The sequence below is a fragment of the Notolepis coatsorum genome (assembly GCF_963971535.1).
Source record: "Notolepis coatsorum genome assembly, chromosome: 6".
In the NCBI taxonomy this organism is placed as follows: Eukaryota; Metazoa; Chordata; class Actinopteri; order Aulopiformes; family Paralepididae; genus Notolepis; species Notolepis coatsorum.
Genome location: NC_140170.1, coordinates 175,708,953 through 175,722,758, shown reverse-complemented (window position 1 = coordinate 175,722,758; position 13,806 = coordinate 175,708,953). Strand labels below are relative to the sequence as shown.

The 13,806-nt window shown below is 40.7% G+C and overlaps 1 protein-coding gene across 1 annotated transcript in view; it reads left to right on the top strand.

Annotated features, from left to right (window-relative positions):
- Positions 1-7,045, top strand: part of ccdc71 (coiled-coil domain containing 71) — a 54,257-nt gene extending 47,212 nt beyond the window's left edge. Inside the window, exon 2 of the mRNA XM_084316454.1 lies at positions 3,691-7,045. Within this exon, the coding sequence (XP_084172580.1) occupies positions 3,691-4,840 (1,150 nt within the window). The 3' untranslated portion in view covers positions 4,841-7,045. The remainder of the gene's footprint in view (positions 1-3,690) is intronic.
- The last annotated feature ends 6,761 nt before the right edge of the window (positions 7,046-13,806 follow it).

The window sequence follows — 13,806 nt, the reverse complement described above, 5'->3', positions numbered from 1 at the left end:
TTTCATTCTTGCTGAGTGAAGAGCCTCTGTGACTACTATGAGGGCCGTCTCTGTGGAGTGACTGTCTGAAGCCTGACTGATTAGGGTCTAGGTCTAGGAGGTTGATATGTAGGCTAATGGATGATCAGTGATGTGGTTGGATACATCACGTTGAAGTGATTTAGAGAGGAAGGAGTGAAGAGAGACAGGGTGATAGTTATCTATGACGGTGGGGTTCAGGCAGGCATTAAAGCGTTCCGTCTTGAGACGGATATCCGTCCATTTGATTAGGAGATTCCGTCATTTGATTCTGAGTCGTGACGGATTTTAACCTGAGCCAATCAGAGGCGTCAAGCAGTCATTTGCGAGCAATCGTTTACAGCGCTTTCACCCGCCTCCGCTGTAGTGTTGTCACGATACTGGAATTTCGACTTCGATACGATACCTTGAAAAGTATCGATACTTCGATACCATTTCGATACCAAAAAAAAAAAATTATAATATTTTTTTTTTTATTATAATATATATATATATATTTTTTTAACAAATTTTGCTTTTGTTGCTGGTTGATTCTCCTCAGCCCGGCTGTGAGGGGGAGGAGGAATAGAGAGAGAGAGAGAGAGAGAGAGATTTCTCCGGAGCTATGCTCGGAGCATTTATTAACGTTACATAGCATAGCATAGCTCCGGAGAAATCTCTCTCTCTCTCTCTCTCTCTCTCTTCCTCCTCCCCCTCACAGCCGGGCAGGCAGCCCTGTCTTCAGTTTGTAAACAACGCTATTATTAGCTAACGTTAGCTGTCGTTCCTCCGTTAGCTTAATGCTAGCTAGCTGGCCACCTATTACTTCATGGAAACGGAGTAACGTCAAGCCGAGCCCACTACACCAGTACACGCATGAACTCGACACAACTACCCCGTTTCCAACGAGGAGGCTGCAGCAGCTTGTGTCTGTTGCTCTGAGCGAGGAGGAGGCGGAAGGGCGCTCTGGCAGCGCGTCTGTCTGTCAACAACTTGCGGGAGCAAGCCAGCTGGTACCGATACTGCAGAAAGTATCGGTACTTCGGGAAATGAGTATTGAAGCCGCTTTAAATATTCAGTATCGATATGTATCGATACTTCGATATTTTTGACAACACTATCTGCAACTGTGAAGAAAAACCCCATTGGTTTAAACATAATGAATACACATAAAAAAAATTATATATATATATATATAAAGTTTAATTTCTTTATAAAAAATTCGAATGTTGATTTAGAATTCGAATGTCAACATTATGATCAAAGCTTCGAAGCATTCGGTACAGCCCTACTATGATGTTTACAGACTCAAGTCAGATATAGTACATTTATCCTAACCTATGATGTTTACAGCCTCAAGTCAGATATAGTACATTTATCCTAACCTATGATGTTTACAGCCTCAAGTCAGATATAGTACATTTATCCTAACCTACGATGTTTACAGCCTCATGTCAGATATAGGGGTGGACGGTATGGTCTAAAATTTATATCACTGTATAATTTGAAGCATAGACGGTAACGGTATATATCACGGTATCAGTGTTTCCGTTAGAATAATTTTTTTTGCCTGATAGGCAGGCTATATAAAGTGACATCCTCAAGGCATGTAGATTTATAATATTTTAACTTAAAACTAGGCTACTTTTGCGTATAAAGTAATTATATTCCAAATAAAATAAGTCCCGAGTCCGTGCTGCTCCCATTGCAAACAGCCGGGCTGGATGCTGGATTTTGCTAGAAGCATATGTAGCTGCAGAGCCAGCGGCGCTTTCAGGTCTGGTCACAGCTTTCAGCCGTTGGGTGGGGGGGGGCGCTGTTGAGCGGACCTGACCTGAAAGCGCCGCTGGCTCTGCGGCTCTGCAGCTGCATGCTATTCGCAAATCCACTGCTGCAGCCGTCCTCCCGGCTCCCGCTGCAGCCGTCGTTATCATAACACTACACTAGTGATGCACCGATGTGAAAATTGTGGCCGATACCGATAACCGATATTAATATTGCTGTTCTGGCCGATACCGATATTTACCGATGTCGATATCTGTATAGAAAACACTTTTTTATGATAATCAAATAAAGAGCTATTTTCCAAAACGCATAATTTTTTTTACTTTTGTAACTTATTTTCAGAAATGACTGATATTTTGAAACTATTTAAGGCCAAAACATGTAAAAAGAAGAAAAAAAAAGATTAAAAAAAAAACATTTTTATTTTTTTTTTATATCGGCCCTATCTTGATATCGGTCCGATACCGATGTGTAAAAAAACGGCCATATCGGCCGATATTATATCGGCGGCCGATATATCGTGCATCACTACACTACACGCATATCATAATGTTTACAGCAAACTGTAGTTGATCACCAGGTATGTTTTATTAACGTAGAATAATTCATATAAGAAAAACGATAGGGACATCTCTTACCTTTCTCCACTGGTTAAAAATGCCAGGAACTGAAATTGAAACTTGGTGTGCGCCGCGGTGATATGTGTTTATTATGAAATGACAATTGCGTGTTGACACGCCCACTGCGCGAAGCCTCCTAAATAACTTTTTCCAGTTTGCACATATCTATTATCTATGACTAATTCTATCTATTTTTAGGGGCAAATCATATGCGATTGAAATAGTCGCGCTGTGGTTACATGACGTCATTGCTATTTTACCGTATACCGTTTATACCGTCCACCCCTAAGATATAGTACATTTATCCTAACCTATGATGTTTACAGACTCAAGTCAGATATAGTACATTTATCCGAACCTACGATGTTTACAGTCTGTCTTGTGACATTTATAGCCTCAAGTCAGATATAACATTTATAGCCTCAAGTCGGATATAGCTGAAGGTACCGTCTGTCCCGTGACATTTACAGTATAGCCTCAAGTCAGATATAGCTGAAGGTACCGTCTGTCCTGTGACATTTAAGTACAAATGTTTCTACTGGAATAAAATTATTGGAATGAGGTGAACAGACTGAAAACATTATCATCCTATAAGATAAAACTGATTATGTATATATATTTCTATTGCAAATGTTAACAAGGTTTTTTGTTAGCAGTTGAAAAAAGGTAATGAATCGCAATATATCACAACACCGCAATATTGTGATATTACCATATTGTGACTTTAGTATTGTGATTATTTTATTGTGAGGCCTGTGGTGATTCTCACCCCTAAGTAACCGTCATTGCTCAGTGCTTCAGTGTTTATACTTCAATGCCCCATACACCCAGTGCTTGGACCCCTACAATAACGGCTTGCAGCTATATATATCTTTTTTTGTTGAATCTATTTCTATTTATTTCCATCTGCTTGTCTGTGTAGTTGTTTTCTGTTAAAACTTCATGAATGTATCACATGTGTCTCGGGAAGGGATGGAATGATACATCTGTTTGGATCCATCAATTAAATCCACTTTACCACATTTTCTAGACCAGATTAATTTCCACTGTGTTCTTAGGTTTTCAGGTGTAGGATCTCACATGAGATCAAAGTGAACATTTTAATGTTTTGTAATGATGATGTAACAATAGATACTGGCAATTTGAAAGCCATGGCATTCTAGAGTTCCAAAATAGAATCCTGAACATAAAACAACTTTAGTGAAACGGTTAATTCACATACTTTGACTTGATTTTTGTTGTTTTTTCCTGTCCAGTTTTCAAACTATCACTTTCCCCATGTTTGCAGGGTCAACAACATGGCCGGCGCAATTGGTCAACCATTGGCGTTCGCCACCGAGGAGCGACGGGCGGTCCACTCCTGGTGCCGCATCTCCTCAGCCGGGTCTCCCGTTGTCCTGGAGGCGCTGCAGATCATCAACCCCATGTGCAGCGATCTCTCGAACACAGAGGAGCTCGTCTCCTTCCTCAAGGAGCTCAGCAAGGAGGGCCACAAGGCCACGGTACTGCAGAGCAAAGATGTCTACGGCTATCGGTCCTGTAACGCGAGGCCGCTCACCGCGGACATGCTGAAGTCGTCTGTGAAGGCCCAGAGGCCGCTGTCTAAGAAGAAGAGGAGGAAACAGGAGAAGACGCTGGGGAGGAAGGGCGCCAAGCAGCACCCGTCCTGGAGCACCGCTGCCAGAAGCAACCCCAGGATCCAAGGGATCTGCCCGCCCGAGTACCGGCTGGAGCATCGCGCCGTGACTCACAGACCTCCTGTGCGAACCATGGATGTGTCCCCAGTGAAGCAGTGCTTGAGACTGACCAACATTGAAGGCCTGTCGCCGGGCTTCCACACTGCCAGACTCCAAATCCACACGGACTGGGAGACACCATCGTCCGAGCCGCCCCCCATCGCCGCCCATTCTTCACAGCGGCAGCAGCATCACCCTCCCTCACTTTCAGGAATACCGATGCAGAACGGCGGGACGCCTACGACAGCTGTGGCCTTGCGCAGTCAGAGGACGGTGTCCTGCCCCATCCGACTGGACGGTGTGCTCATCGGGGACTCCGCTCCGGTCATGTCCTGCCCCATCCGACTGGACGGCGTGCTCATCGGGGACTCCGCTCCGGTCATGTATTCCAACGGCCGCGTTTCCACAGAGACCAACACGGCGCTGACCAGCAACGGCTGGCGAGGCAACGGAGCTCACCGGCTCAGGAGGTTTTACCCCAAAGAGGAGGAGAAGTCGCCTCATAAATCCTTGCGCTTGAACGGACAGGGACACAGTTGGAAGGAAAAGAACAGTCTAAGGTGGAAAGTCATCAAAGTGGACGATTCTCTGCCACTGGCGGAGGCCCAGATGAAAGCCCAGAAGATCCTACAGGTCAACCTGTGTCCTGTCATCCAGATCCAGCCGTTTGTCATTAGGAACCTCAGACACCAGTACCAGTGAAACCTCTTTTCCTAGCTAGCAGATATCAGTGTTTTATACTCTGAATAAACGACTTCCCAGATTAGCTTCCTTAGCCCTTCGTGGCAGTCTTTCCTGAACTTTCCCCATCTGCTCTCTAGGCCAGTGGTATGGGCACGTGGGCAGACATGTGACTTTTGGAGTCTAGAAATATCTGGAGAAACCATTTGCAGTGAGGAGACTTGTGGTGATTTCTTTTTTCTTTTTTTTACAACCAAGGACTGAAAGGGATCTGAGAATCTGAGAGGTAGTGATACCTCTGTGCGCGCGCTAGCCACTAGGGATGCACTGATCCAACACTGGCTCAATACCAGATAAAAATTGGGGTTTTGGATCAATTCTCCCCATTTCTAAAGAAATTTGACACCAAGAGCAATGTGTTACATGTCAGAAAGTGTTTTGATTCTGTAAATGTTATTTGCACGTTAGATCATTCTAGCGGCAAAGGATTTATCATAGTTCAATTCTTTTTCTCCAATGACTCTAATCCAAGGGTCTTAATTATTCAGTAGGAGAACTGGATGAGAGCATAACTCCTTCTCATCTGATCGTTAAGGTTTAGTACTGTCTGTACTGACTCGTGACCAAGCTGTATCAGTTCATCCCTAGCGCCTGTAAATCAAGCCCTCTGCCCCAAGTGGGAGATTTATACTTGGGTGAGTGGGCTGCCTTTGGTGTTTCTCATTTTAGTTCACTTTTATATTGAGACGCTTGACTGTCAGACTCTTGTTTTTTCTATCTGTGTCACTGTTGGGAAGTGCTGGGTGTGCTGTGGTTAGAATATATCTAATGACCTCTGCCATGAATACCTTGGGAAACATGAACATCATAGCCAACCTATCGTTTTTCTCTCTTCTGCCCAGTTAAAAGGATACTGTGATGTTTTGAATTTTTGTCTGTTCTCTTTATTTATCAGGTGGTTGTTACACTGTGGACATTGTTTTTTTTCTGTATTGGCACTTTAATCAACTGAAAACACGTCTCTTTAGAATTGTTAGCGTTACTGGCTATAACCAATGGAAGCTAGCCGGTTAGCTTCAGGCTGGTGATGCCTGTTGGTTTTGCAAGGAACGCTAACAACGCTAACTAGCCGATTGCAGTGAGCGTGAAGTAAAAATGAAGAACCTTTTCACTCGCTATGTGACTGGTGATGGGTGAAGAAAAATCACACACTAAAACTCAAAATGTCTAGTATCCTTTTAAAGGATAATTACGCTTATTGTCAACCTAGATCCTGTTTTTTTTGTCATCTGGTCTACTGATTGATTCCAACCAGAATCTTGCCAATTGGACCATAATGTGAGTAAGTTGTGTTTTCCTGAGTTGGCCGCACCTCGCTAGGCTGCAGTGGAATGGTTCGGCGCACACCAGACGAATAATGTCACCAAAATGACAAATTATTTCTTTAGTTATTCTTTAGTTTAAAAATACCTATTGGGCTGCTTTTGACATTTTAACTGTTGCATGGTTGCCCCGTTGAGTTGAATTGCAGCCAGGACACTCACTCAGCTAATGCCTAATTTCTTTAAATTTAAAAAAAAAAAGCAATATATAGTTTGGTCAGAATCAATCAGCACCTGGTGATAAAAGGATGGGTCTAGGTGGAAAATAATCAGAATTATACTGTCAAGAAAACCTCCAAATTTGAGATTGCTGTGCAATTTCTGTATATTGTAGGTCAAAGATCAGGGTTCTTACACACGCCTGGAACAGTTAAAGACCATTTAAATATTGCTTTAGAGTCCCGTTACACAAACAAATACAAATTGAGTTTATGAGTGATGTGGCTTAGTTGACTGTCACATTATAGACAATATAGGCACACGTCATAATATGGAACACTGACAACAATCACTGAAATACAAGAAAGAAAGAAGCGGTATGTTTTTGAAGAGGTGGAGGATGTGTAGGAACCCTGAGAGTTGTGGGCAGAAGTGTGAAAACCAAGTGTGTATTGGAGCCCTGCAACATACAACCTGGAATCCTGCTGCTAGTTGGACAACAAGTCTTCATGGCTGACTGATCTGTTTCCATCCACATATTCCTTCATTGGTAAAAATGCCCAACTTGATCACATTTTTTTCATCTAAACTAAAACGTATTTAAGTGAAACATTCACATGACATCGATTCCCCCGAGAGGCACTTTGCTTTACTGTAGCTTCTGTTTTTGAACAAACTTGTCTTTTTTTTTTACATTTTCTCTTTTCTCTGCTACATGTAGAATATATTCTTTTTTTTTTTTTTTTTTTTTTTCTAACTTATGGTCTTGAAACTTTCACTTGTTGTTCTGTGTGTTTTGCTTCAGTTCTTGGCTGATGTCTCAGAGGCTGATGTCTCAAGAGGCTGATGTCTGCTCATAGAAACCCACCACAGTCCTCTACAGGTGCTACCTTGCATCCCCAGGTGCTGACGTCACCATCTGGCACAGGAATGTTTTTATTTTTTTGTATTGTTTTCTATACCTTAGCAGTTAAAAGCAGCAGCTTTGGAGAGAGGCTGCTTCCTTCCCCGTCATACATGAGAAACTAATTCACAGCAGCGCTGGGTAACACTTGACGCACACATCGTATTGTATATGACTTGTAATGTATGATAATGACTTGTAGCAGAGCTGGTGTTGTTAACGACGCCCTTTACCAAAGCCCAGAAAACATGCAATTATGAGGAAATTACCTAATGAGACTTCAGCCTGTTATAAGACCATCTAGTAGTTCATATACTATAATGTGTTATAAAAATCCATTATAGCAGTGTGGAAGTGTTATGTGTTATAAGGTTGGGGAGTGTTTTTGTTCAATACTTTGTGTTAATGAAACTTTATAGCCTAATTGTGTTCTTTAGGCAAACTATATTTCAAAAAATTACTACAGCTCATATCTTTACTATATATATGATTATGTTGGATTGGATATAATAACTATATACAATTAGCTGCAATAAAAAATAAATAATAATAATTTAAAGTATCAGAATCTGTTACCGTTTTCAACATTTCTATAGGAGTTCAATGTGATTCAGTTGATATCTGAATGGTAGAGTTTTCGATACCCAGTCCTAAAAGGATTGAGTTAATAATATCTCCTACACTGGTTATAATGCATTATAATTCACTATGTAAGAGTTATTCTATGTTAGAAAAGATGGAATAAATCCTACATTGTTCTAAGACATTATAATTCACTAATCCAAACATTCTATTATTTCATACGCTACTTGATTACGGCTGTATGTGAGAGTTATTCTGTTATGAAGATTCCAACAGTTCAATACACTTGCAACACATAGAATAGAAGTACTTTATTGATCCCAAGGGAAATTCAGCACCACAGATCGCTCACAATCAACATTCAATTGGTCAAAAGTAAAAATAATAATAATAATTAATAAATAAGAATAGGAGTAGTTTCGTGCAGCTGTGTGCCTGGAGGGAAGTGTTGCCCAGCGCTACGTCCACTCCAGAGTGCCAAAATATGCCTTCTGTGCTTTCCACCTTTCTGTTCCAGAGAGTGGTAAAGGTCCATGAGGTCTTTTCATGTTGCCATGTGTAGAAAAGACTTTAGTGTATTTAATTGCAATGGTTGTATTCAGATCTTTGGACAAAACAGCATTCCAAAAAGAAACTGGTATTTTGAAGCTACTACATGTATAATATTTGTATCATGTAATATATCATTGTCAAGATTTATTTTGATAGCTTGGTATAATTACCGTAGAATGTTGAGACTATTTTCTGGTAAAATTGGCGTCTACTGTATGTCACAGCTGTAATGTTTGTATTGTTTTTCAGAATTTAACTCTTTTGCTTCCTGTCAAAACAGATGTTGTTTCACCTCTTGAATTTGTTGAAGTTGAGTAGCAAGACAGCGGAGAAGACTTGATAGAGGTGAATAGCGTACAGATATACGTGGTATACTAATGTGATGTTGGGAAGCAACCCAGAAGAATCCCCACTAAATCCCACCTGGAGACAGACAGGTACAACGTAGAGAGGCTATCAAATCCTCTCAATAAATGTTTATATTTTTTCATGGTAATTATACTAAGCTATCGGAAATATCTTTGACTGACATATTGATGTGGAAATTCTGCAAGTAGAAGTTTTCTTTTTATTTATTATTTTAGTTTATAGTGTATTGTAAACAGTATCTTCAGGGGGACCACCGCTCAATTTAAGGATCTGTGTCATTCCTACGGCCTAGAGTGGTCTCGTCTAGATTGGTGGACGTGGCTCGCATAGCTCAAACCTGTGACGTTGAGATGTAAAGAGTGATGGATTAGAACGTCTAGACGGCAGGAATAACATATTCCCCAGTAGATTCTTTAAGTTGTGTCGTATTCCCCTCGAAAGGTGTTTGCTGATTTGCCAGCAAGAGATGGGTTGAGTTGTTTCTGTTGTAACATAGGCCTCCAGATATCACCACAGACTCCGTAATCAAGAGGGTCCTCTCGGCTTCATGTCCAAACATCCCTGATCTCTGATCCAGACGTCGCATCACGGTCTTGTGAATTTCAGTATAATTTGAAGGATGATTCCTGTTCGGTTTTTGTTTTCAGTTTCTTTCTCACCATGTGATATTCAGGTGGTTGTTTGGCTGCAGACTCTGAGAACCAGGTAACCAGAATGTTCTGTTTACGAACGGCAGCGGAAAACTACTCTGCCTCTACTGTCTTTAACTATGAATCAACACAACTATGTAACTTACAATCTTAAGATAATAAATACATTTAGATAATAAAGTTTGAAAACACGTGACTGTTCTTGGTCTGAGGTACTACTTTTTTGGTCATCGCTCTGAATCAGTTTAAATTTGAATTTATTTTATTTAAACCAAAGTATGAAATATTGGATTGGCCACCGTGACTCCCATTATTTTGGCCTTAGCGGTGGTTAGCTCTGTTATCCTGTGAGTGCCAGAGAACCAACCTTCATTCCAGTTTCCTGTAGACTACGCAATACTCCATCCAAACAGCCATCTGAATGTCATGATAATAAAAAGGAATCATCTTTGAAGACTTTTATTTGATTTCATGTTACCTCTCCTTTTGGGCAACCGTTGTCTGTAATAAGTTCCAATCATGCCCAGAGTACAGTCCTTTTTCTATTTTCTTTTTCTTTCGTTCGTCTGTTTGTGCAACAATTGTATAATAACTGTATTTCCTACATCATCTTTCAAGAAAATGTTTTTGCTCAATAAAACTGATGTGAAAAGCATCCTTGTACAGGAATGTCACTATTCAGGTGACAACATTTTTTGTAACACTCCACTCCCATTGATTTCAAATTAACTGGATTTAAAGTTGTGTGTTTTGTTTTTGACGTCCATCTGACCACCGGTCTATTCCCAACACGGTCTCATCAGAAAACGTAAATAAAGTACTAATTGACCACAGGAAAAAAAAGTACATAATGTATTATGTTATAGCCATAAGTAATATATTTACTTATTGTATAAGTAATGTATTTACATTTCGTATCAGCGAAAGTCCAAAACAATCTTCACAGGAGTCAAACCAACAATGATTGTGGTCACAGGTGAGTGCTCATCACTAGACCAAAGACACCCACCCACCCTGATACAAACACAGCAATACTATGATGATGGTTCGGTTTAATTCTTTAACAGTTATTTAATAATTATAGTTAATATAGAAAGTTATGGTTAGTTTTAAGGTAACTGGTTATGGTTAGTTTAAGGTAACTGGTTAGGGTTAGTTTAAGGTAACTGGTTAAGGTTAGAGTTAGTTTAAGGTAACTGGTTAGGGTTATGATTAGTTTAAGGTAACTGTTTAGGGTTATGGCTAGTTTAAAGTAACTGGTTAAGGTTATGGTTAGTTTAAGGTAACAATGTGGTTAAGGTTGGTTCACAGTATCAGTGTGGTTAGGTTAGGGTTAAGATTGTGGTTAGTTTAAGGTAACTGGTTACATTTCAAGGTCAAGTTTGTTTATTATTTGTCACAGCAAAATACAGAATACTTTATGATGAAATGCTTGTTTCTGTATGAGCCCCTGAGAGTGTGCTACACACAGTAAAAAGAAAGTTAGTAAAAAAAAAAGTAATTAAGAAGTAAGTAAAGTCAATATACATGTATATACAATACAGAGTAAAATGAGTAACTGAGGTACAAAACTTAGGGTAGGGTGCAAATGAGGTATGAATGCAAATGCAAATCTCTTTAATAATAGATAAATGTAAAGTGAGTGGTAAGGTGAGTTTGTTTAAAGTGAGTGTGTACATGTGGATGTGTACGTGCTGTGTGTGTAGATGATGGGTTGTTACTAGGGGTGTAAAGACTACCTGGAGACGCACAGTAGAGAAAGAAAGAAAAGAGGCAGGGTGGAGCTCATGGCCTGAAGCAAGAACAATGGCAGCTGACCGAGAGAAGTGGAAAAGCTCTGTGAAGGCCTTATGTGCCACTAGGCACGAAGTGGATAGGTAACAGGTAACAAAGGTACACGTATCCGAACCGAACGTCTGTGTAGTGTACCGAACGAATACAACGGTATGTTAACCACTAACGACCGCCCACCGGGGGCTGTTTTTTTCACAATCTAATATAATTATTAGAATAGAATAGAATCTTTATTGTCATTGTTGGTACAACGAAATTTAGTTTGGAACATCACCACTGGCATACAAACATAAAATATAGCATGTGCAAAATAATAATGTCAATAATAATATATAATAATAAAGTATCAATGTCCTCAATAATAATGATAATATACCATCAATGTCCCAAGTGCATTTAGTGCTAGTGCAAATAAATAAATATTTCAGTGATAGTCCAGTGAGTTAATGGAAGGGGGGGGGGGGGGGGGCGTTGACTTGCAATGGATGAAATAGTGTATAGTGCAGCAATGCAAGTCCGGTTCACAGTTATTGTTGTAATGGAGAGGTGGGAGTTATGTCACGGGGGTTGGGGACGGGGGGGGCAAGTTGATGTTGATGATCGTTGAGCAGCCTGACAGCCCGTGGATAGAGGCTGTTGGTCAGTCTGCTAGTTCCGGACTGGATGGATCTATACCTTCGACCAGAGGGCAGCAGTTGAAAAAGATGGTGTGCTGGGTGGTACTGGTCCTGTAAGATGTTATTTACACGACGTAGGCAGCGGGAGGTGAAGACTGTGGAGATATCTGGGAGGCTAGTGAAGTAACAATTTATGTTCATATGGTCAATAGAATTGATATCGTGTATTTTTGATTAATGGGTTATTCAACATTATTGTAGCATTGTTCAGAATGGCTAAGTTGACCACGGTTTGGCTTGACCTTGCAAACCTGATTGAATTGACACACACACACCCACCCACACACTATCTCACCCCCACCCAGGAACCCGTTTTGTTGTATACCTGATTAACGAGAGACACACACACACAGAAACCCAGGGTGGGGCCCTGACCCACCCCTGATCATCAAGACCATTGTTGTTGTTAAAAGCTGTTTATCAAAGAAACCTTTGTAATACATGTGTTTTGGAGCAGCTCATTTTTGATGAGAATAGGGGTCAACAATTTAGATATAAGAACCCGGTTTGACCATTGTAAGGGACTCAGTCTAGTCGAGGCTGGGTCATGGATGGACGTTTTGTTACTGTGCTGTGGAAACCTATGCTTGTATGCTGCATTAAATCACCTTTTTCATCAACTGAGCCATTGCCTCTGAAAACCATCTCCAGTCTGAATTCTTCTTGAAACCAGCGCTCACACTCAGAGAATCTACTTCACTAGCTCCAGTGATCCTCCTTGCAGGACTTGTAAAACATTTTTACAAGTCGATTATTAATTTCAATATAGAATATTCGTTGACAGCCCTACAAGTACAATTAGTTACTGCACACTACATCACCCCTGAGTGGAACATGGAAAGCCAAACTTTCCCCCACTGTACCGAAAACCCGTACCGAACCTTGACTTCAAAACCGAGGTACGTACCGTACCATGGTTTTTGTGTACCGTTACACCCCTAGTTGTTACATAGTGTCATTGTCATTGAGAATCCTGATGGCCGAGGGATAGAAGCTCCTCAGTCTCTTTGTACTGGCCATGAGACCCCGGTAGCGCTTGCCTGACCGCAGCAGTTCAAAGAGGCAGTTGTTTGGGTGACTAGAGTCTTTGATTATTCTCTTAGCCTTGGCCCTGCAATACTTGTTATAAACGTCCTGGAGAGTGGGAGGCCCACCTCCAATTGTGCGCTCGGCTGAACGGGCCACTCTCTGTAGTCTTCTGCAGTCGTGTGCGGTGCTATTCCCAAACCAGGAGTTGACGTTACCAGTAAGGATGCTCTCTATTGTGCACAAGTAGAAGTACTTGAGGATCTTCTGACTCACTTTGAACTTCCCTAGGCGCCTAAGGAAGTAGAGGCATTGTCGTGCCTTCTTCACTACACTGTCAATTAGGGATGTCCGATATTATCGGCCGACCGATATTATCTGCCGATATCGGCAGTAAAATGTGATATCGGAAAATATCGGTATCGGTTTAAAAAAAGAAAAAAACAATAACAATATTTGTTATATATATATCAAGTGAAATTATTAGTTACCTGAAATTATTCAGTTTTTTGGGGGGGGGGAAACCCTGCATATATCAGTATCGGTTGATATCGGTATCGGAAATTAAGAGTTGGACAATATCGGAATATCGGTATCGGTAAAAAAGCCAATATCGAGCATCCCTACTGTAACTGAGGGGTACAATTCCCTGACTGTATTGTTAGATATGGTATTATTAAACCACTACCTCTTGTACTTTAACTTCTGGCCATCCAGTACATGATATAAATATGATGAACACTTTCCCACCTGATGAAACAAAGTCCACACAAATGTACAAATCGAATATTTAATATAGCAAAAGGTATATACAACGTTCACTTGTTTACACTTATGATTTGAAATGCACTTGTATGGCAAATGAGTATTCGTAGGTAAATCAACATTGAAT